Source organism: Podarcis gaigeae, assembly GCF_964106915.1.
Source record: "Podarcis gaigeae genome assembly, chromosome: 6".
Lineage (NCBI taxonomy): Eukaryota > Metazoa > Chordata > Lepidosauria > Squamata > Lacertidae > Podarcis > Podarcis gaigeae.
This window is the reverse complement of record NC_139682.1, coordinates 12942448-12967847: the sequence shown is the minus strand read 5'-3', so window position 1 is coordinate 12967847 and position 25400 is coordinate 12942448. Positions and strand designations below refer to the sequence as shown.

Sequence of the window (25400 nt, the reverse complement as noted above, 5' to 3'; positions counted from 1 at the left end):
GTTTTTTCTAGTCACCCCCCTCTGGTTAAGGCATGAGGGGTATGGGGGGGGGCAGAACAGGGGAATCCACACTTATACACCTTCTGTGGTGGAACCCCAGTGTAAGTGGATCCCACAAGGGAGCTACAGAAAGGATGTGGTTGGTTAGCGGCACCATGGATTCAAAAAGGTTGATAACCACTCTTTTTATGGTACTGATTTCCCCCCTCAAAGTCGGGGGCCCTTGCCCAGGAATGCAAACGAAGGCCTTCACAGGTATCATGAAAAAACAAACAAAAAAATCAATTTAAATATATACCAGGTATAATTTATCTTTCTGGCTTAGATTTCTGTTCTTTTAGAAATGCTGTATCTCTCACTAGCCCTTTGGTTAAAAGAAGGGGTAGATACTTAAATAAATAATAAGCGAGTAACCTTGTGGTCAGAAATAGCATTTTACTGCAAAAAGTGTTTGTGGGGAGTGAGGACGAAGAGAGTCACGATGCTCAGTAAGGTTTAAAGGCCAAGGATTAAGGATTCAGTTGCAAAACAAGGGGGGGGGGAATTAAAACTTCTGTATTTTAGGATTATTTAAAAGTGGTTTTGAATACCTCATATTAACACAGGAGAACTCATAGCTTATTTAGTAGCTAGACCTAATGATTGGTTTATAATGACAGTGACTCATTGCAGAACCAGTGAGTTGGCCAGAAATATTGACAGCCCTGAGGAATGCAACCACATATGGTCTAAAATACGGAGGTGGGGGTTTTGCCCCGTCCCTCAGTATCCCTGCTGCTTGTTATCCCTTTTCAACAGAGCTGAAAACGGGCTTCAATAAGCGTTGCTAGGCCTTGCCTAGCTGAAAGGAAACAAAGGTTAGGAATTCTTACAAGCAGTTACTGGAGTAGTCACGCTGTTATTATGTGGCTCCACAGCAAGCTATGAGCCAAATTGAGCTTTTCCTGCTTGCATTTAGCTCCCCGTTGAACTTTTCTCAGCAAGACTTGTGGTTCCATCCAGCTGTGTGTCTTTTCCTTGTTCTTTCCATTAGGAAATGCAAAGGCCATGCTGTCAGGATGTGGAAAGGCTAATGATCCATTCTGGTTTGGGTCCCCCCCCATAGTAAATAATAATAATAATAATAATAATAATAATAATAATAATAATAATAATAATTTATTATTTATACCCTGCCCATCTGGCAGGGTTTCCCCAGCCACTCTGGACAGCTTCCAACAAAACACTAAAATACAATAACCTATTAAACATTAAAGGCTTCCCTAAACAGGGAATATTGTAGAATTCTTTCCCCAAAAACCATCCTGGAAGGGTTGGGTTTCCCCCTTTTGGTCAGCGGGAGGTGGGGGGGTGATGCTAGGGGAATTATTTATGTCCTGGCATTGCAAAACTAACTTTAGCACAGTACAGTCTTATCTTTGATCTCAAATGCCTTGGCTCCCGAACAAATCTGCTCCCGAATGTTCAAAACCCGGAAGTGAGTGTTCTGGTTTTCGAATGTTATTTTGGAACCTGAATGTCCGACACAGGTTACACTGCTTCCAATTGGCTGCAGGAGCTTCCTGCAGCCAATCAGAAGCCCCACTTTTGGTTTCCAAACATTTTGGAAGTTGAACGGACTTCCAGAACAGGTTCTGTTTGATTTCCAAGGTACGACTGTACTATTATTCTAGAAAAAAGAGGTGTCAGAACTCACCATGAATGCCCACTTGAGAGGTGCCAGAACTGAGTCCGGTGAGTTCCAGCTGAAAAAAAAAGTCCGGCTTTAGCATAAACATTACCTTGCTTGATAAGATCAGAATTCCATCTAGCCTGGTCTCAACTGTCTAGAATCATGGACATCTAGGGAAGCTGAATGTTGGAAGGTTCAGGACAGACCAAAAAAGTATTTATTCAAAGTGTACATAGCTTAACTACAGAATTCATTCCCACAGGGAGAAGTGATAGCCACCAGTTTGGATGGCTTGAATGGAGGGTTGGACAAATTCATAGAAGGGTGGGGCTAGTTACTAACCATGGTGCCTCAACTGTTGGAGACAGAATACTTCTGAATACCAGTTGTTGGGAAACAACTACAGGAGGGGAGAATGTTCTTACACTTGGTTCCTCCTTGCAGGTTTTCCATAGGTATCTGGTTGTCCCCTGTGAGAAAAAGATGTTGGACTAGATGGGCTGCTGGCCTGATCCAGCAAAGCTTTTCTTATGTTTTAGAAACCTGCTTATGGAGCGAAATGAGGTTATTTGTCCTCAGTTTGTCTCTAACATCAGACATTCAGCTCTGAGCAACACCCGGTCCCCTCCAACAGAGTATGGTCTGCTGGACATCATCTACAGTGGGAAACTATGATGCAAATGCCATTTTGGACTTCCTACAATTCTCTGACGTAGTATTATTCCATAGTATCACAGGATCTAAGCCTTTCTTGCTATGTCTTTTGCTCCGGGGTTGGGGGGAGAGTTGGACTAGGGAACTTGCCCAAGTCTTTGAGTCATGATTCGAAGCTTGTGAGATGCTGGGAGGAGAGATGGGGACTTTCTGTGAAGGCAGAAGCCACTTTACACTGTGTGTCTGTGTGATCCTATAAGCTAGTGTGGTGTAGTCAACAGAGGGCTGGATCTGAAGACTTTGGAATCCCCATTCCACCATGAGGTCATTGGTTGACTTCAGAATTATCCCCCATGTCCATTTGCCCTAAAGAACTTGGAAGAAGGGTGGGATACAAAAGTTAAGAATGAGTAAGGCAGTCTGATCAATGGGAGGTGGGAAGGGTGAGAAAGAGAAACACTGCGTTTAACCTCTCACTTGCTGTGTCATCCTTCAAGCGTGACATCCTTCACCCATTCATGCAGGCTTCTTGTGTTCTTCATTTCCATGGTCTGTCTGCTCTGATGTTCCATGTTGACCATGCTCACCCCACACCACCCCTTTTTGCAGTGTTAGAGAAGAAGACAACCACAAGGCAAGGTCGGGACGAACTTATTAAGAAAGGCCTGCTGGAAATTATGGAACAAGGCAAGTGAAAACAATCTTTGTATTTTTATTCCCCCCACTCCTTGCCATAGGAAACTGGAAGGGACCTCACTGTTTAAAACAAGCAACTCAATTATTTTAGATAGGTACTTTAGCACTCAGGGAGAACAATGATGGGGGTCTAGACTAATGCCCCCCCAGTGTTTTCCTTCTGTCTGTAGTGAAGGCATATGTATAGATTTTATAGGTGATTTTCAACTTGGAAGACATTTTGCCATGTAAATATTATATCAAAATAACAACAACACCACATTTTGTTTCTGTAAAACCCACATGCAACACACATACATGCTGAGAAACCATCCTCCAATTTCTGTGACATTTCTGAAGTCCCTCCAGATGTTATATTTTTAAAAACACCTGCAGCCCATCTTTCCTTCCAGGAGCACAAAGTGATGTACGTGGTCCTTCCCCTACCCATTTTATCCTCACAATACCCCTGTGACGCACATTAGACTGAGAGGAAACGACTCACCCAAAGTCACTCACTGAACCTCATGGCTGGGTGAAGATTCGAAGCCTGGTTTCCCAAGTCTTAGTCCAACACTCTAACCACTACACCACCCTGATTCTAACTCCCATCAGCTGTAACTAACATGGCCAATGGCCTTAGATGATGGAAGCTGTTGTCCAGCAACATCTGGAGCGCCACAGGTTCCCCATTCGTTCCTTACTCTAATGGTTAACCCATTTCTCGTTCAATATTTAAAACAAACAGAGGCAAGGAAACTCGTGCATCGTTTTTTAGCCAATAATTTCTGTACCTCTGCTCTGTCATTGGCATGGCTTGCGTGGTTACACCATTGACTCCATCACACATTTGCCTTCTCCTCTATTCCACTTTCCTCTTCTCTTCCAAACATCTCTGGAGAAGAGAAGAGCAAGAACTGGGGTGTTGTTTTTTGTTTCATTCTCGTCTTTGCCATGGTCCTATGTTGCCAAAGAAAGCTTCGAGTGAGCAAATTTACAACGCAACACCGTCTGTCTAGGCAGGAGAGTTTGAATAATGGGACGCCAAGAGCAATCTAGCATGATCCATGTTCTTCCTTCCCAACACGATGGATGCCTTGAGTCTCGGGGGGTTTACTTTACAGTTTTAGTAACACATGCTGTTTATTAACCTCTGTTTAAAATTCACCCACAATGTCTTTTTAAAGAACTGTCCATAAGCCTGTTCCTAGGTACGCGGCAGTTACATCCTCATCTTTTGCAATCAAGCACTGTTTTAATGCAAGGGTTTGCGGTTGTCAGATCTGCATTATTACGCTCAGCAAAGTGCATTAAATCTTGGAAGGTGCTGGAGCTTCTGTTGTACCAGAGGAATGCCACAGTTACTAAAAGTGGAATCATAGAACTGTAGAGCTGGAAGGGACCTCGAGGGTCATCTAGTCCAACCCCCTGCAATGCAGGAATCACAAGCCCAGTGTAAAATGCATTACTGTTACATTATCTTATTGCACCGAAAACACAAAATCCTACCACCTGAGACCATACGTAGTATATGACAACTTCCAGTTGTGTTTGCAGGAATTTCTGAGATGATCTGTGCAAAGTGTTTCAAGCACTTTAAAGTATGACATAAATGCAGATATGATTATAGCTTTAAAATGCAAAATTGGAGGTAACTGCACTGAAGAATGAACAATAATTATCAGATCTGTAGGTTTCCTTAACAGACACCCGAAAGGGGTCTCAATAAACTGAACAGTTTTGTTGCGGAGTTGTGATCAGCTCCTGCAAATTTATAGCGTGTAGGATCAGGCATCCAGTGGAGAGCTGAGAAAACGAAAAGCTTCAGATATCGTTACATAAACATTACAGTCTTCTCAGCTTTGAAGCTGTTTAAATACATTTAAAAGTATACAGAAACATAGTTGATTAAAGGACATTGTGCTGAAGTATCAGAATGTTTGTGCCCAAATTGGATCCCCTTGGGGGTGTTTCTGATGCTTCCTTTACCTCCTGGCTTCATGCACAAAAGTGACCAGATAATATCTAGAAATGCAGTAAAAAGTCAAGCTTCGGAGAGATTTTGGGTGACATTTTTTTTTTTAGCTCTTAACTGAGTAATGCTCACAGCTAGAAGCAGTGGGAAGACAATGCAGGGATGAAACTTAACGGATGGGAGCCCAGAAGACCACTGAGACTCCTAACCCTTATCTGAGCATGCAAACCAGGATGCTGTATAGTATACTGAAGAACTGAATTATCAGAGGTGGAAATATGGTTCCTATTTTTTTTTTTAAAAAAAGAGGGCGTGAGGTTGGAAGGAGGGAAGCTAAGAGAAGGAAGAGGGAGTGAAGAATGGGTTGTTCTATTGTAATAATGTGAAAACCCTAATAAATTATAGGTTGAGAGAGAGAGAGAGAGAGAGAGAGAGAGAGAGAGAGAGAGAGAAATGCATCTAATTCAATGTGAAGCACCTGAAGTCCAACTGCAGAGTTGAGCATATCCTAGGAAATGCTGTGTATCAGGGGCAGTGTTGGTGGAAACAGGGTGAAGCAACCAGCTTCAGGCAGCACTAAGATGTGGGGCATATAGAGGAAGAGAGGAATTATCATCTCCATGTGGGTTGGATGGAAGGTAGAGAAACTCTGGTATCAAAATGTATTGGGCTGGCTCTGGAAGGGAGAGCACTATACTTTGAGTTCCAGGAGCTAAACTAGAACACAGTCCCATCAACCAGAGATCCTTTGCTAGGCTCAGGGGGATCTCCAGAATCCAACTAGCCCTTCTTGTGTATCTCCTCCCTGTCCCTGTCCACCATAATGAATCCCCACCCCTCTTTGTCCATCACTTTTTCTCTCAGTGGATGCTTTGTTTGAAGAATAAGCTACTTGCAAGTTCTGCCTCTGTCATTTTTGCTTGTTCTTTCTGTGTGGCTCCCGTGTCCTCTCCTTCACCTCTCCTTAAATTTCCCCATCTTGCCATGTCCAAGGACCTATTTCCCCTTCGCTTACTTGACCTGTACTTCAGGAGTGGCTAGCTAGCCTTTTTTTTGGCTTAAAGGCTGCATTCTTTGTTTGAATAATGCATAATGGGCACAGTCCAAACAGTTGAGGCCACTCCACACTAACTCTCTCATGGAGGGATATCCCTGGCTGCTGGCCACAATATCAGTTGATGCGAACTGCGGCTGGAGGACATGTTATTGCATTCATCTTCTTGGGGGCTTCCTATAGACATCTGGCTGGCCACTGTGAGAAAAAGGATGTTGGACTAGATGGGCCGATGGGAGACACAGAGGCATACCAACAAACGAATGTGTTTGCCTTAGGGGATGTCCTGAAACAGAGTACCTTATGCATTATATCTTGCGCTGCCCCTTATATTATGAAGCAAGAGAAAGATTTTTAGCACCTATAATGACAAGGTCCCCTGGCCAGAACCTGTCTGACATGATTTTATATCTCCTCGCAGACACAGATAAGTATGTGACCTGGCGTGTAGCACTCTTTGCAACTGCCGCTAGGAAAATTAGAGCAAATTATATAGCCAAGGTAGCCATCAACTGTAAAGGAGATGAATTTATTTGACCCTATTTACATCAAGCTATATTTTATCCTGGGACGCAGGTGGCGCTGTGGGTTAAAGCCTCAGCGCCTAGGACTTGCCGATCGAAAGGTCGGCGGTTCGAATCCCTGCGGCGGGGTGCGCTCCCGCTGCTCGGTCCCAGCGCCTGCCAACCTAGCAGTTCGAAAGCACCTCCGGGTGTAAGTAGATAAATAGGGACCGCTTTCTAGCGGGAAGGTAAACGGCGTTTCCGTGTGTGGCTTTGGCTCGCCAGAGCAGCGATGTCACGCTGGCCACGTGACCCGGAAGTGTCTCCGGACAGCGCTGGCCCCTGGCCTCTTGAGTGAGATGGGCGCACAACCCCAGAGTCTGGCAAGACTGGCCCGTACGGGCAGGGGTACCTTTACCTTTACCTTATATTTTATCCTTATCACCAAACTCCGAATATAATTGCACACTGTATTAATTAACATCATTTTTTTAATATATTAGTGGCCATGTGATAATTTTAGCTTATAAATTTTATTGTTTAATGTCTTAATTTGTAGATTAAGGTAGTTCTGTTTAGAGTGGGTAATGTCTTGACAACATAAATGTTTTAAGTTTTTTGTATCAATCCAGCATATTTTCTTTTAATTGTTGAAGGATTTTGTGTACATTGCGGTAGCCTTTGGCTATGTGCAATAAAACTGACTGACTGACTGACTAGATGGGCCACTGGCCTGATCCTGCAGGGTTCTTATATTCTTATATTCCCTGTCTCTCACACACCACACACTCATGCACATGCATGAGTTCACATGCATACAGACCACAGATACAGCTCTCCTTCCCTCGCTCCCTGTCTCGCTCTTTCTCTCACTTACACACACCCAGGAGTGGCTGTTGCCCTCGACCTCCCAGCAGTGACATCCCTGTTACTTACCAGAAGGGGGAGACAACGTAAGGATGGACTCTGCTGATGCGCCTGCATGGCTTCCAGCTCTCTCTTCGTAAGCCAGGAGGGTGCACTGCGCTGCGCATCTTCACTCACTTCTCCTGCATGCACCTGACACCACACATACTGCCAACAGTGACTAGCAATAGCTGTCTGAGGTTTTAGACAGGGGTCTTCCCTAGCCATACCTGGAGATGCCAGGGCCTGAATCTGAGGCCTTCTGCATGCAGAGCAGATACTGTATTCCGAGCTACAGCTCTGCTCACCTCCTGCATCACCAAAGCTAAGGTAAAGGTAAAGGGACCCCTGACCATTAGGTCCAGTCGTGACCGACTCCGGGGTTGCAGTGCTCCTCTCGCTTTATTGGCCAAGGGAGCCGGCGTACAGCTTCCAGGTCATGTGGCCAACATGACTAAGCCACTTCTGGTGAACCAGAGCAGCGCACGGAAACGCCGTTTACCTTCTTGCTAGAGCGGTTCCTATTTATCTACTTGCACTTTGACGTACTTTTGAACTGCTAGGTGGGCAGGAGCAGGGACCGAGCAACGGGAGCTCACCCCGTCACAGGGATTCAAACCACTGACCTTCTGATTGGCAAGTTCTAGGCTCTGTGGTTTAACCCACAGCGCCACCCGTGTCTCACCACCAACGCTGCTCGCCTTCAAAACCCATGCCACTGCTTTCCTTGTAAACACCACAGGACCACTTTCCTCATATGGCTCCTCAGAATACAAAGTAAACGTTGATGGGGATTCCTCCCCTCCCCACATTTCTGCAGCTTGTCTCTGCTACAAAAGTGTAGGGTGTCACCCAAATGACCAGATTTTATAGTGCACAAGAAAGGAAAGACAAAAGACACGGGCAGCAAACAATGCGGGTGGCAGTTAATATGCCAATGACTATGTATGGGCTGGCTTCACAATGAGTTGAAACGTAGGCAATGAACTCCCTTCTCTCCCTCCTCGCAGCGTATCATAGCAACTGTGCTGCTGCAAAGGCTATTTTAAGAACAGTAACTTTTCTCCGAACGTGATTACGAGGCAGAGTGGGCGAGCTCAGCCTATAAAAATGTTGCACTGGGAGCTCTGCAGCATGCAGACTAGGTTTCCCCATGTCCTCAGATTGCAAGCAGTGTGAAATGCTGGGTCTGAGTGCCCTTGATGAAACGGGGGGGGGGGGGGGGGAGTTGAGCTCCATAGAAACTCCTTTCAATCACCACTCCAGAAACTTGTAATGAAATAGTAACAAGGATAAGCCGGTCTTGTCATCAGCTTCTGATGAAGGGTGTCTCAAATGGAGGGATGTGAATTCTCTGGCCGGAGATCATTCCAGGTTCCTCACCCATGTTCCTCTTCCAGTAATTGCTTTGGTTTGGATTACAGTGCTGAGCCTATTATTTCTGAGGCAGGGAGGTTGAAGGAAGACCAGTCTCAGTAAGGAAAACATGGCAACGCTCTGGCTTGGAGCAGAAAATAATGAAGGATTCTCAACCCTCAGTATATTGTTTACACTGGCCTAATAGATTCCTCCACCACCCCTATCTTCTGAATTATTTGGGATCCTATCATGTCAGATCAACACACAGTAAAGGTGATTTTTTAAAATGTGACGCCCATGTAAGCTTGCGCATGGGAAACACAGGTATTGAAAACAGAAGTATATATATTTCTTTCTGTCTTCTGAAAATGGATCCAGGCTGGGTTTATTTTTTCCTTTTTAAAAGAAAAATGAAATTGTGTACACATTTTATGTAATTTAAATTATACATAGGAAAATGTCATTGGCTGACTTGAATGAATACTATAGACCTGCTCTCACATCAAAACAGCATATATCTTCATAGGTTAGTTTTTTTCTCCATGGCTTCACATTTTACAGTTTTTGGAGGGAACACTCTTCTTTGAGTTTGCAATACATGTGTCATGTCTGACAATGACATACATTGAGCGTTTTTTGTTTTTGTTTCATTAAAAAACACAATTTCCAGAGAAATGGCCTACATTGGTCTCTTGTAGCAAAACAACAAAGGGTATTGTGACAATTTAAAGACCAATACATTTAGCATAGCATAATCATTTTAGGAGTACAACCCATTTCATCAGAGGCATTGAATGAGGTCATCAGCTGTCAGGTAACATCTGGGGATGTCACTCCTTGCATCTGCTGATGGGGACTGTGGTCAATAAAAGCTTATGCCATAATAAATCTGTTAGCCTTTAAGGTACCACAAGACTCTTTGTGGGATTTTGGTTTGTGTATACTCAGTGTACATATACTGGAAAGGTGTGTCTGATAGCTACATTCTAACATGTGCACAGAGAAGGCAAATCTTACTTGTTTCATGTGTTTCATGCTAATACCTACCCAAGTTTGCCTTCTGTGAATACATTTTGTAACGCATGCTGCAGCCTGCATCGTGTTGTATTCTCAGACTTAGGGAACTGTCCCTGGTGCTGATTTCTCATTTGCTTTTTAAGAAATTCCCTAATCGCCCATATGGTTCCGTATACTGTAATTATATGAACCATGTTGATAGTAAACTAATAAAAAGCAAGCAAAAAAATAAATAAATCCCATGGAGTTGGGTTAAATTGTTTGGGAGAGTAGGGATATATCTACATGCACTAATAAGGGAAAGCATACAGCCTTGAGCTATTTTGGTTTGCTCTGTCCTTGCACCTCCCTTATCGGGCGCTTCAACTTCTTTGTGATCAAAAGGATCCTATGGTCTCCTCTAGTGGTTTGTAATGGAAAGAAAGAAATTCAACTTCCATTACGCAGCTTACTTCACTCCAGCTGCCGTGAAAGAGGCAAGAGGCAAGCAGAGCTTAAGTAGTTGCTTTAAAACGTACAAGAAATGCATTCAACAAGGCCATTCTCATTCCTAAGATGAGGAAATACCTTATAAACTCAGTTAATTTCAACCTAGCAAAATGCCTAGCAAGGAAGCAAGGGAGATACAGTGTACTTCTGTATGCTCTGCACACACAAAGTCAAAGTTCATTCCTCCCCCAGTCCTTGCCAGTGAGAGATGGGCCACTTATGTTCAGGGATACATTTCACCTGTACCACAATTGCGCTTCCAAATGATGTGGGTTTTGTTCTCACTATATATGCAAGAAAGTAAACTGGTGAATCTGTTTGAGAGCTGGTCCTGCCATGTGAATTAGACAAATTCATGAAAGGTAAGGTTATCAATAGGGACACGGGTGGCACTGTGGGTTAAACCACAGAGCCTAGGACTTGCCGATCAGAAGGTCGGCGGTTCGAATCCCTGTGACGGGGTGAGCTCCTGTTGCTCGGTCCCTGCTCCTGCCAACCTAGCAGTTTGAAAGCATGTCAAAGTGCAAGTAGATAAATAGGTACTGCCCCGGCGGGAAGGTAAACAGCATTTCCTGCGCTGCTGTGGTTCGCCAGAAGTGGCCTAGTCATGCTGGCCACATGACCAGGAAGCTGTACGCCGACTCCCTCGGCCAATAAAGCGAGATGAGCGCCGCAACCCCAGAGTCGGCCACGACTGGACCTAATGGTCAGGGGTCCCTTTACCTTTTCCTTTAAGGTTATCAACGGCTGCTGGCCACAAGAGCTATGTTCCACTGTCAGAGGAAGTATGCATCTGAATGCCTGTTGCAAGTAGGGTCACAAGTAGGGCGAGTGCTACTGCACTTAGGTCTTGCTTGTGGGCTTCCCATAGTCATCTGGCTGCCCATCAAGAGAACAGGATGCTGAACTGCATGGGCCTTTGGTCTGATCCATCAGGGTTTGTTGTTATGTTCTTACACCAGGATGAAATAACATGCTTTAGGCAGAACCATGTGGAGGAGGAAGATAGATGAAGACAGGACTTGGTGACGGAATGGTCAGCACATTGGCCCTAGCCTAGCACTATTTAGGATCCACTTAAGGCAGGAAAATCATGTCTTGGGCCTTCAACGTTTCGGGCCTATGCTTAAAGTGGGGGCTAAGCCTGTTTCTGTACTTGGTGACCCCAGGTAATGAGAATTAACTCTGTTCCTGACTGCATAGTCCAATCTCACTATAGCATAACCTTGAGCTCTACTAGCACATCAAGAAATACTGGAATGTCTGTCTATCATCTCCCTGTCATTATCCCCTCCCTCCAAACATTGCATCACCACCACACATGGATAATAAGCATTTGTTCTCATGCAGAACACCACCAGCACTTATTTAAAGACATTGTGTATATATCTAGTCTGCATGCTTCCACGGCAGTCCATCCCATAGCACTACTATGGAGGCAGTGCACTGCATCATTTATTGGTTTGTTTTGAGCACCTGCATACAGCACCCTTAAAACAGGGGTTCCCAGGCTGGTCTTCTGAGAACCATCCAATGAGGCCCTCCTTTAACTCAGAACCGTAGCATGGGAAGTGGGTGTCAGAAAATCCTTAATGGTTTAACTAATGAGAGAATGTCATGGTGTCCTAGATTCTGAAAGCAAAGCAGCAACTGGTGCCACCAGAGCAATGCTGAGTGACCCTTCATCCCCCACATGCCAGGCACTTACCTCAGAAGAGACGCGGCAGGAACATATATCAGCCACAACCAATGCCACCTCACTTGGCGAGGAGCTGCATTCGGAAGAGCTGAGAGAAGATTCAGGTATTGGCTTTGCAATGGTATTGGCCTTCTTTCCATTCCACTGAGCTGCAATTGCGTCACTTTGATGCCACAGTAGGATGTAGTGTTGGGCTGGCCCTATTCTTCTTCCCGAGACCAGAAGCTCTCAACCATTTTACTGAGAGCAACTATGAATGAGACTGTATGTAACTGGAGGTAGCATGTTGTCCAGCTCAGGCCCTCTCTGTACTACATGTTAAAAGCAGTATCATGCCACATGGCTTTCCCCAAGGAATGATGAGAAGTGTAGTTTGTTAAGGGTGCTCTGAGTTGTAAGAAGACCCCCTAGTCCCCTCTAAATTCTTTGATTCCCAAAGTTCCCTGTGAAGAGGGATTGAATGTTAAACCACTCTGGGACTTGTAGCTCTGTGAGAGGAATGGGGTCTTCTAACAATTCTCAGCACCCTATTGTTCTCAGGGGAAATCATGGCCATTCATGGTGCTGCTTTAAATATAGAGTGCAGATGGGACCTCAGTTTAGTTATAACAGATTTTCCCATGGATCAGGAATGCTAAACCTGTACCTCTGACCATGCTGGCTGGAACTGATGGAGTCCAATAACATCTGGAAAGCCACAGCTTCTCCACCTCTGAACTAGATGTGCCACTATTTCATTCTCTTATAATTTTCTGTTTCTGGAGTTAGGGCTGCCCATTGGAGCCTCCTTTAAATTGTTCCAATTCACGGCATTCACACAACGATTAAGCCTCATATGATGGTCTCAGGAGTGTCTTTTCCCAGTTGCAGCTAGTAAGCCAGCTGTGGCCATTTTCAGAGAGGCCTGATTATTCCAGTGTGCTCCATGTGCATGTTCCATATATCTTTGCACCAGGTCTGGAAGCTCTAGCTGGTGCGAAATGCTGTGGCTAGACTGTTGATGAAGACCGACTGGTGCCAGCACATAGACCAATGCTCAAAAGCTTGCCCTAGCAGCCCATATATAACCAGGACAGATTCAAGATTCTAGCATTAATTTACAATTTGGGTTCCAGATCCTTTGTTAGAATTCCTGCTCCATGATTGCAGTCATGGGATTGTTGTCTATCACATGACGGTATATGTTTTGACTCCACAAAGTGGGAAGTGACGGAGACAGGATGTTTGTGTTACTGTGTTCCCTGAAGTGGGACTATTGTCCTTTGTTCTTTCTCTTTGCTGTCTGATGCTAGAGAGAGAGGGAGCCATGTTGCTGTGCTCCATGTGTTTTTATATGTTAATAAAGTAGATTAGCCAAAATGCTGAGTTGCTGAGGTCTGTTACGCATGTTGCGAAGACTGTGCGGATCCCTAAATCCGCTGGTGTCTGTTGGCATCAGTCACTGTGATGTTTGGGCAGAAGAAAGCTTTTGAAGCTCCCAAACGATCGACCAGGAGGGAGGGAACATGCCAGTTGGGCATGTGTCTCTGCCAGGGTCCTACTCGAGTGTAGCTGAACTCCTAACAAGCTTAAGGACCATCTGATCTCTTATATCCCAACCCAATCACTGAGATCTTTGGAGGAGTCTTTGTTGTTGACTTGTAGCTATTAGAAGCCATGCATTCAGTGCAGTGGGCTGAAGCCTGTGGAACTCCCTCCCAATTTTGATTAGACAGACACTTTCCTTGTAGAACTTCAGGTGCATAACTAAGAATTTCTTGATCCAGTAGGCATTTTAAGGGAGTGTTTTATGTCATGATAATTTTTATTTGCCCCATGTTCCATGGATGGTTTTTATGTATACTGCTTAGTAACTGAGCAGTATAGAAATGTCTCTAATAAGTAAATAAAGCAGGCTTTGGTAACCCAGTAAGGTGGAACAACTCCAGTGAAAGAGTGCAAGTAGCAGAAGAGATAATTTATTTTAGGCATATTTGTTGGCATGAAGAAAGCCACACGATCGATTCTACTAACTGTTTACTACAGGGAAACAACTTCCATGTGAAGTGATTTAACATGTTGGTTATAATGCATAAAAGTATTCTCAGAGATATGAAAAAGACTGTTTATAACCACTTAAAGGCAAAATGAAACAAATCAGGGTTAACAAATATCTTTTATCTTCCTCAGTGCTGGGTTGTTGTCATTTATAGAATTTGTTTTATTTACTTCCATCATTTCTAGACCACCCGTGGGCCAAAGCCCCCTGGGCATTTTGCAAAAATCAATAAAAACACAAATACAATGCAATTTATAAAATGATCTCTGCAGAAACACCACAAAAACATAGAACTGACATAAAACATGAAGAAAAGCAATGTAGAAACAGAGTAGCATAATATCTAGAAGCCAACCTAAAATAAACCAAAGAGAAGGCAATTTATGCTGAAATCTAAACGCACTAAAACATACTGAAATTAAATGACCTGGGAAACAAAGAAGTCTCAACCTGGTGCCAAGGGGATCATAATTTAGGCACCAGGTGAGCATTTCGGGGGGAGGGCATTTCACTGTCAGGGTTCCCCCACCGAGAAGGCCTATTTATATGCTACTTTGGGGTCCTAAATGCAGCTCACAAGACAATGAAAGCCAGTCTAAATACAATGAAACCAAGAGCAGAATAAAACAGTCAAAGCGTTGTCAATGGAGGAGACCAAACCAAACTGAAAGCCAGGAAAAAGGAGAAACCCTTATTAGCTCACCTAAAGCTTGAAAGGAAGGGAGCCAGCAGGTAGCCATGCCACCTAACAAGATGGGTGTTTGAGGTCTTCTGAGATCTCTTCCCCCTCCAGTTTAATCAGACATACCCAGGACTTTGGTTTGAAGCAAAAGGCCCCAACCAAGCATCAGATGCAGGGTTGCTTCAGGCATGGCCAACCTGGCTGCTGGACAGAGCGAGGTGGCTGACTCAGATGACAGATGCTGAAAGGTGAGGAACAGGCTAAACTGTGGGTGCCATGCCGCATTCCTGTTGCCCCTAAGCTACCCTGCAGCTGTCCTTATATGCAGTGGGAGACACTGTCCTATCAATCATGTTAAAAAGGATTCTGGTCAGGCCATCTGTTGGAATGGTAGCAGGAGGTCCCATCTTGTCCTTTGCCACAAGCAGGAGAATGAATTGGGCTGGTCCGAGACAAGTCCTGAAGATGATTTGGCTCCCCAGACAGAAGAATTGTTCACCCAGCTGAGCCTGAAATGGATGTCTCTGCAGGAAACATCGTTGTTTTGTAGGAATTCCTGAGCACAGCATCCGCAGGAGGAGATTTTGCAGCACACTGAAGGCAGGCGAAGAGGATGGTAAAGCAGAAATAGCTGCACAGGTTTTCCTTACGAAAGAGCAGCTTACTTCATTGATGGAGCAAGTGGATCAGACAGTAGGGATCGACCTGCAGAAACAATGGAGAGAAATGAAATGAAAGCAGGAGGAGTTCCAGAATAAAAATAATTGAGCTACTGAACAGCTTATGCAGGAACAACCCACATTTGGGGTGGAGGATAGAGGATATGGAAGAAGTAGAGGAGTCTGATCTTGGAAAGGTTTTAAAATAATGGCTACTGGAAAACTACAGCCATGCAAAAGCCAGAGGCTTCTATACGCACTCATGTGTCACATATCTCCATCCTCCTACTAGGCAAGTGAAAGGCTCTATCTAAAGTTCAAGGTCATATTCCAGCTAGTCCAAAGCACTCAAGGAAAGGCCTGCAGAGGACTCCAAGGGCTCCCATCCACGCTCTACAGAGACTTTAAAATAGATGGCAATGTTTCACTCCATCGGCAAGTCTCTGGAAGGCTGATTTAACTTTCCCTGCAATTGCAAACTCTGATAAGCCTGGGCTCCTGCTTAATGCAGAGCTTTCTAATCACATTCAATCACACTTCCAGACATTTGCACCAATCCTGCAAAGGTCTGCAGGGCAACCAGTGTGCCCAAGATTGTTGAGGGTGCACTTGCATGCACATCCCATCCCTGGTTTGAGCCTTTGTGCTTTCAGTTGAATGCTGAGTTGCGTAACTAGCTTTATAAGATGAGGGTGCTCTCAGTGAGTGCTGACGGAGAGAGATTGACACTTCATCAAGCCATTACTTATTGCCTCAAAGACTGGAGAAGTTTATCCACTTACATCTAGCTCTATTTTCCTGCAGCTGCATACATATATTTGGTAGTCCACCAGAGCTGTTGAGTTTTGTTTTTAATTTCGTCAATCAGTCCATTGCCCACCCCCAGCTTGCATTTACTGTACTTCTTTACGTGTATCTTTAATAAAACTCTGTAGTTGAATTAGTGGAAATAGTTACATGGGGGTTGACTAGATGACCCTCAGGGTCCCTTCCAACTCTACAATTCTATAATTTCTGGCTTTCAATTCTGAGGTGGGACTTAAGAGAGTGAGAGAGAATTAGCACATTTAGGGATGGACTAAATGGGCACATTTAGGGATGGATTTTGTTCAATCCACTTTTTTTAAAAAAGGAAGTTCAGTTAATTCACACCTCTCAGATGGATCTGAGAGGACTGGAAAATAATTACCCTTCAGATTCTGCAGTTCTCTTTATTTTGTGGTGTAGTTCTCCACTTTAAAATGTATAGAAAATACGGGCTCCAACAAATTAATAATTTATATCTGTAACAGCTAATGTAACTGAAAAATAAGATAAATTGTGGATAAATGGTATTCTATAATTAACCTTTGACAAGAGAAATTTAAAAGATTAAATTTGAGATTTGAATATTGGGAAATTTTAATAGACAAATTAAATTAAGTTAATAATTTGCTGGTAAAACTTATGAGTGTAGAGAGTAGGAACAAGAGGCATGAGGAAGTCCAAGGATGTTTATGAAATGAGGATATCTGAACTTGGTATGTTTTTCTATATATATATTTATTGTTAAACAAAATTTTAATAAATATTATATATATATAAAATGTATAGAAAATACCAAAATAATAGAATCAGGATTGTTGAGTCGGAAGGCATCCTAATGCTCATCTTGTTCAATGCCCTGCAGTGCAGGAAGCAGAATGAATATGAATTGTGGATTTTTCAGCATACCTTGAGATAGTATGATTTCCAATACCTATTTTGTGATAACCTACATATTTAAAAAGGACACTGGTGGCTTTGTGGTCTAAACCACTGAGCCTCTTGGTCTTGCCAATCAGAAGGTCGGTGGTTCGAATCCCCACAACGGCGTGAGCTCCTGTTGCTCGGTCCCAGCTCCTGCCAGCCTAGCAGTTTGAAAGCACATAGTGCAAGTAGATAAATAGGTACCACCCTGGTGGGAAGGTAAACTGTGTTTCTGTGCACTGCTTTGGTTTTGGTGTTCCGTTGCTCCAGAAGCGGCTTAGTCATGCTGGCCAAATGCCGGACAAACGCCGGCTCCCTCAGCCTGTAAAGTGAGATGAGCACCGCAACCCCAGAGTCATCTGCAACTGGACTTAACTGCCAGGGTTCCTTTACCTTTACCCTTTTACATATTTAAATGAGAAATTTCATAAGTTAATACAGAAGCGGAACAGAGCAGACTTATGAAGGAACACAAATGAAACTGATATGGAAAAGACTGGTCCATTCACCCCTAATGCTGCCCTACCATGCAGGAGATCTTAGAGAACATACTACGCATTGTGGCCAGGAAGGGGCCATGGGCAGTGCCGGTTAAACGGTACATTCAGCTGAAGGAAGTGAAGATGGAGAAATAAATATTGGGGTACATGGGACTTAAGCAATACCGTGGCAGAGGGTTTCATAAGGCAAAGGTGCTTATGATGGATCTAGGACTAGATTTGAAGCCAGTGTAGAGAATTAAGGGTCTGATTTAAAGCCAGCTGCCCAGTCAGTAGAGCATGAGTCTCTTAATCCCTGGGTCTTGGGTTTGAGCCCCATGTTGGGCAAAATATTCCTTCATCGCAGGGGTAGATAACCCTTGTTGTCCCTTCCAACTCTACGATTCTATGAGTGGCAAGAAAGGTGAATGTCAACAGAGTTCTGAATAGAGGTGAGATAAAAAATTCCTGGTGATACTGGTTATCATCAAAACAGGGAAGTGTTCTTCCAAAGGCTTTGGCTGCCGAAATGCAGTGCTTCTTTTGGATTCAGACAGGCAATGAAGACCACCCAAGCTGCTCTGCTTTATATACAGGATGTGGAAAATAAAGAACAAAGCCAGAGGAAACAGGTGGCCTCTTATGAAGCCACCTGTTGCTAGAGATTTCTTTCCCCTCTTGGGCAGGCAATGGGTCAAACTCTTCCTAGGCCATGTCAGTGCAAACCTTGCTGTCAACACCATGAGATGATGTCCGTTGTTTCTTGCATTGTTCTTTATTTCCCTCACCCTGTAAATAAAGCCTGCTAAAGAGCAACTTTGATGGCCCCCATTGCTTATCCGAACCTTAAAGAACCACTGCCTTAGGCAACTGGGACCTTTGGCATAACAGGAAAGGCAATTAATTGCTCAGCTGGAGCAAGCCCTGTTACAATTGGATGTGCTGTTTGGCATATTTGTCTGTAATGCAGACTATAAAGAATTTATGCAGAGAGCTGTACATTGCACAAAGCCAGGGCATTCTCCCTTCAGAAATAATGCATATGTTTCACAGCACGTTGCCCCTAAAGGCAGATACATTATGATTAAGCATCAAATATTTATGTAGGAATGGGCATTCTGCATTGGGATATTGTAACAATGGTGATAGAAATGCATATTTTGCTTTCCGGGGGAGGCAGAGAAAATTTACAAGTATTCAGAAAGATTTGCGTGAACGGCCAGTCGGAAAGGATTTTAAGAAACAGCGGCTTGCAAGTAGCTTTTACAGCACGTTGGTAATATTTTTCCCTTCAGAGAATACAGTGAGCATTCCTTTAATTCAGTTTGCTCCCTCCTTCTGCTGCCCTCTACTGTCTGAACCAGCAGGCTTACGAATCTCTTTAATTCTGCATTCCTTGGTTTCATTTTGTCGTGCACTATTCAGCACATTCCCATAGGTGCACTGCAAGTTACCCACCACCAAAATTGATGGGACTCATCAGCCACGACTATGTTGCCATTGAAATAAAGGGGACTAGGAAGCAATGGCTTATACCCTACTAAGAGCGTAAGTAGAACTCTGCTGGAATAGGCCAAAAGCCCATCTAGTGCAGTATCCTGTTCTCATAGTGGCCAATCAGGTCCCATGGGAAGCCTACAAGTGGAATCTGAGTCCCATGGCGCTTCCAGCACCTGCCATTCACAGCAGCTGATATTCAGCAGCTGATGTGCCCAGGGCTGTATTTAGGTTTGATGAGGCTCTAAGCTACTGAAGGTAATGGGGACCTTTATATGCCCAGCTGTCCTTTCTTTGTCAACAAATTGTCACTGTTTTTTGTGTTGAATATATGCTATATGGTAATTTATGGACCTAATGGGTATCGAAAGCCATTTGCACATGTAGAATGTAGGCACCCTATATATAGAAATGAGCAAACCAGTGATGTTTTAGGGAGCAGGCTAAGAGATGGGGCCCATTACTTACATCATAGGAGCCTACACAACACAAAACACTGTTGCTGTATGTAGGTTTTATTTTATTTGTTTTTTATCTTATATTTTGGAAATATACATCCAGGTTTTTTCCCTTTAATTTTTTGAGGGGCCCCCAAGAGAGTGGGGCCCTAAGCTATAACTTGTTTAGCTTATGCAGTGGTACATCTGGTTACATACGCTTCAGGTTACAGACTCCGCTAACCCAGAAATAGTGCTTCAGGTTAAGAACTTTGCTTCAGGATGAGAACAGAAATTGTGCTCCGGTAGCGTGGCAGTAGTGGGAGGCCCCATTAGCTAAAGTAGTGTTTCAGGTTAAGAACAGTTTCAGGTTAAGAACAGACCTCTGGAACAAATTAAATACTTAACCCAAGGTACCACTGATTGTGCCTCTCCAGCTGTGGTGATGCAACACAGCCATCATGACTAGCAGCCATTGACAGCTATGTTCTGCCTTCAATATTCTGTTTCTTTCAGTGAGACCAAGGCTGAATTCTCACACTCTTGAAGGATCCCCGACTGAACTCAATAGGGCTTATTTCTGAGTGGGCATGACTATGATTGCACAGTTCCTTATGACTAATGTTAGCAGGATAGTAACCTTTATTGTGAAGTGTGTTGGAATTGTAACACTTGTAACGATGAAGGTAGCTTTTTAAATCATTATATATGTCACCCCAGTAATAGCCTGTGTGGTAGGGTTATCGCTCCATTTTGCTGAAAGAAAATGAGTGTTAGGGGTGCTGAGAGTTGTTAGGTGACACACCTCTCCACTCACAGAGCTACACTTTCCAGAAACTTTAACAAACTCATTATTCCCAGGATTCTTTAGGAGAAGCCATGGCTGTTAGAGTTGTATAGTAGTGCTTTAAATATATGGTACAGATATGGTCCAAGATGGCCACACTGAGGGATCTGGCAGCTTTCTATCTATCAGGTGGAGCACAAGATTAGCTCTATAATTTCCAAGACAAGGAGGATTCTGTCCTGGTTAAATCAATCTATATTTCCCTCTTCTGAATGACATCTCCAGATGTCTAGGAAGCAAGAAACCAGAGAACAATCTGAGGGTTTGGGGATCAATGGCATTCGTGATAGGAATATATTCTGCACTTCTTCATCAAGTGGTATTGCAGGAAAGTCAAATCCTTCATTAGCACCAAGGGGTTGAGCTTTCTTATATCTCCCTTGGCCTGCTGTTTAAATCTGTGACCTTTAAAATACACTTTTAAACACTTCAGACATATACTCTATATAGAGAATCATTTTTTAATTCTATTTATGCAAACAAGCTCAAAGCCTCAGTGCTTCATTAAAGGTGTGAGAGGTTTCCCTCTCCCACCCCCACCAATTTCAAAACAGTACCTTGCTATAAAATCTGTTTCAGTAACCCATAAAGGAGCACGCCAAAAAGAGCACTCAAAACTTCAGCAGCAAGAACATCTCCATCTAATACGACAGGGAGCCATACGCAAAAAGGCCCTCTCTCTTGTTTTGGATTTTGGATTTGATATTCCGCTTTACCACTACCCTAAGGAGTCTCAAAGCGGCTAACATTCTCCTTTCCCTTCCTCCCCCACAACAAACACTCTGTGAGGTGAGTGGGGCTGAGAGACTTCAGAGAAGTGTGACTGGCCCAAGGCCACCCAGCAGCTGCATGTGGAGAAGCGGGGAATCAAACCCAGTTCACCAGATTACGAGTCCACTACTCTTAACCACTATACTGCACCTTCTGAACTGAGGAGGGTCTCAGACGAAGATTGAAGGGTCTGGGCAGGTTCAGATTGGGAGAAACACTTCTAAAGATATTGGGGTCCTAAGCTGTAAAGGCCTTTATGAGTTTAAATCAGCCCAGAACCAGTGTCATTTTCAGCCTGTTGGCATCAGGTGGCCACTGTCTGCACTAGCTGCAGTTTCCAAACTGTCTTTAAAAGCAGTCCCAGGCGAAGTGTAGGGCAGGAATTTAATCTTGAGGTCACCAGAGCATAGATTACTGTAGCCAGCTTAGCCCTGCCAGAAAGGGTCGTAATGGGGCCACCAGCTAAGGCAGTGGAAGGCATGCCATGGAGGCTGCCTCAAACTACAAATCTGCTTAGAACAGGTTGCACACACCTCAGCCAATCAGAAGAACCCATTAATAGCATAGAATCAGAGAATCAGAGAATTGCAGGTGAACCGAAGTCCAGCCCCCTGCAATGCAGGGATCTCAGCTAAAGCATCCATGACAGGTGGCCATCCAACCTCTTCTTAAAAACCTCCAAGGAAGGAGAGTCCACAACCTCCTGAGGGAGTCTGTTCCACTGTCAAAGAGTAATGTCAGAAACTTCTTCCTGTTGTTTAGCCAGAAACTCAGTCTTGTCTTGAACAAATTTCAGTTTATTGGCTCTCATCCAATCCATAATCGCAACCAGCCACCAGTTCAGAACATAAAGCATTTCTGTACAGCAGCCTCCCCCAAAATGGTGCTTTCCCAGTGTTGTTAGACTACAACACCTATCATCCATGGCCATTGGCTATGATAGCTGGGGCTGACGGGAGCTGTAGTCTGAGGACATCCAGAGGACACCAGGTTATGGAAGGCTGATGTGCTGTCAAAAAGTAGTGTTATTTTGCTTTTGTGCATCTTTGTGTGTGTTGTAAAGAAAAGCCATTTGAGACTCTTGCTTTCCAACACAGTGTGCAATTGTTTTCTTTCAGTCAGCCCAGGTGCTTGTCATTTTCAGCAGTCCTCTTGGCTTCCTAGCCATGACTGACCATGTCCATTGTTTACATGTGCAATGCAGCTCCTGTATCCCTTGTCCTCCCTCTCGCCTGTCCCTCCCTGTGCACTGCCATCAGTCTTAATTTGATGTCCCGCAAATCCTGCCACCTCTGATCCTGTCTCCTCAGCCAAGAAGACGCCAGCTTCCTCAGACGAACGTGAAAATGCCAGCCTGCCAGCCTCTGAAGAGAATCCACAAGCCTTACTTCTTTCGGAATCCACGGAATCGCCCCAGAAGCAGATGGAAAGGAACTCAGCTCAGCTCCCCAGCCCTCCTCCATCACTTCCAGTTCCGCCACCTAAGACTGTCTCCAAAGTCTCGAAGATTGTACCAGGTGAGCCTCATTCAGGCCTTGTCTTTAGGACTAAAATAGAAATAAAGAAAGAACCTGAAAATGCAATTCATGTGCTCTAAAACTGAGATGCAACCCTTCCCTTAAAAGGCAGAACTCCAACATTATGAGGGGTATGCATTATGACAACAGAACACAGAGGTGTGGAAGCGCCATGTTTGGTAGAAGCTTCATATCTTCCCAGATCAGTAGTTCTGCTCCCAAATTGTCCTGCAATCTGATACGTTGATATTCAGTGAAAAAGAATGGAGGCCAGAAGGTCTGGTGGTGATAGAGGAGAAAACTGCTCTTCTGATTCATGAGATGGAGACTTAGCCTGTATAAAAATGATAGGATTCCACCCAGCTCCTTCTTATAATTTGTAGGAGTGGTGAAAGTTCACATGTCATGGGATTCAGTGTTTGTTTTCCAACATTTAATAGGTAAGAAGCAATAATTTGTAGTAACTGACTCTTGGCAATGGTTGACATTTCATGTCCGATGCCTTCCAAGATCAAAACAATCGAGAGATACAGGAGGAAATCTTTTGCATCGCCAGGTTTGAATTCATGTGGGATATTCACAATGCAAAAGTGAATTTCAGTCTGAACTTAATCGTAAAGTCCCTGTTCACATCAAATATTTTTAAAATACATTAAAATTATTGACAAAATCCAGATTTTTAAAGAAAAGTTTAGCAAATATTAGTGAGCTCGGGTGCTAGGTTTTATGACAACTGGATACCCAAAATAGAGCTAATGAGGAACAAGAGGGGGAGATTAGCACTCTTGTGGGAGCCCCAACTTTTGCAGAAGTTAAATAAACAATCTTTGGGGGGGGGATGTATCTGAATCAGAGCTTATCAGTTCTATGATCATATTTCCTGCACATAAATAATGGTGGAGATGGTACCCTGCAACTCTGTTAATGCTGGTTTTTACTGGTGTCACTAAGGTTGATAGATGCTCAGCTGAAGTTGTTCATTCTCATTCAAATTTGAAGAACAGGAAGCATAAAGCAAAAGGGGGTGAATGAAGCCATTAGGGCTGGACGATATATTGTCCAAAACCATCCAAGTCCATATCATGATACCGGTTTCATAATTTTTGACCAGGGAATATATCATGAATCATGGTGTGTGTATGTCTGTGTGCTATGCAAAAATCACAATGTGGGAAAAACCATGAAGCCAGCCAATGTCTCTACATAACTCCATTCTAATTTCAGACATTGTGATATATTGCGATGTTGATAACCAGATATCGTCCAGCCCTACAAGCCATAGGAGATGCCATATCCTTGAAGGCAAATGTGGCTAACCGGTGGCTCTCCACATGGTTGGACTACAGCTCCCATCATTCCTGACTATTGGCCATACATGTAAGGTGGAGTCCAACAGCACCTGGTTTAGCCACCTCTGCCTTAAGCTACAAGGAAGGGACCCAGGGAAAACAAAGCACCTTGAAGGATGGGATATCTTTTCTGATGGTCCCAATTGCCACATGCCAGCACCGTAAAAAGGGCACACAGTTCACTCAAGCTCCACCTTTAGTCATTTTAAGATACTTGAAAAGTAGAATCCACATTAGGGGACGGTTCTTATTTCTTTCCCATCCACAGCATGTCTTCCAGTTTGGGAGCGTCTGGATTTAAATCCATGCGTGTGCCACTGGGTGGCGTTAAGTCATCAGCAGTGGCTGAAGTCAAGTCTATTGCAGCAATTATTTCAGTGGTTCTTTAGTAAACTGTGTGTGGGTTTGTTTTTGTTTTTAACGGAAATGCGCTTTATTGGGGAAATCACCAACCAAGGTCCGTGGGTGAAATCTCAGTGCATAATCCATGCAGCTTCAAAGGCTGATTTCCCACCCCACCCCAAGTTCAGCTGGCTGACTTGTAATGGCTTCAGCACATAAAGATAAACCACAGAAAGAATACCTTGTTGTTGTTGGCATCTCAAGAGACAATGGAGTGTGCCTCCAGGGGTCAAGTCAAACCACTGTGTTAGCAGCACCAAAGTGACCTCCCCAGGCACAAGCCTGGGCAATGTGTATGGAGGTCCTGGGCTGCCCAAAGAACAAGACCCCCAACTCTCGGCCTTGTTGATGTGGTCCTAAGGAGAGCAGAGCAATACGTATGGCACCTGCTTGTAGGAGTTTCCAGAAGGAGGCGTACAAGATGCAATCCAACCATTCCTGATTTGTGTAGGGTTTGCTCCTTAGCCTTTTCTTGTCCTGGTGATATCCCACAAGATATTGAATGCCAAGAACTAACAGTAGCAGCAGAGAAAACATGTCCCCCCTCAGGCAGGGTGGAAGGAGAAAGAACTTGCCCATGTGAAGACCACCTGGTGGAAACCCTTACACATATGGTTCTCAATTGTAAACTATATGCTGATTTCCATCAGCAATTTCTAGATCAACTCTGTATCCCCAAATGGAAACCAGAGTTGGAGGTCATACATTTTTCTATTACCGGGGAATGATCAGGAGCCCACCAAGTTAGTGGCTAAATATCTCTATTTGGTTTTTTTGTCATTGAAATACATTGCAGACGTCTGATCTCCCTGGAGACCTAGAGATGTGACGATAGACTGCTCTGCCTCCTTTCTTTTAGCAAATGTTTTGTGCCACTGGGGAAGTGGTAATTCTGTATTGATTTGTTTTGGATGTTTGTATGTGATGCCAATAAAAGGTTTGCTGCTTCTGCTGCTGATATCCCACAAGTGGAGATTTAGAATCAGAGCTT

At 43.9% G+C, this 25400-nt stretch overlaps 1 protein-coding gene across 4 annotated transcripts in view; it reads left to right on the top strand.

Moving 5' to 3' along the window:
• Positions 1-25400, top strand: part of PHACTR3 (phosphatase and actin regulator 3) — a 204172-nt gene that overhangs the window by 91696 nt on the left and 87076 nt on the right. The window contains exons 3-5 of one of the 4 annotated variants that reach the window (XM_083744396.1): positions 2936-3013; positions 11934-12107; positions 22452-22658. In XM_083744396.1, the coding sequence (XP_083600522.1) occupies positions 2936-3013; positions 11934-12107; positions 22452-22658 (459 nt within the window). The remainder of the gene's footprint in view (positions 1-2935; positions 3014-11933; positions 12108-22451; positions 22659-25400) is intronic. The other 3 variants (XM_083744397.1, XM_083744398.1, XM_083744399.1) reach the window with 3 other exon arrangements.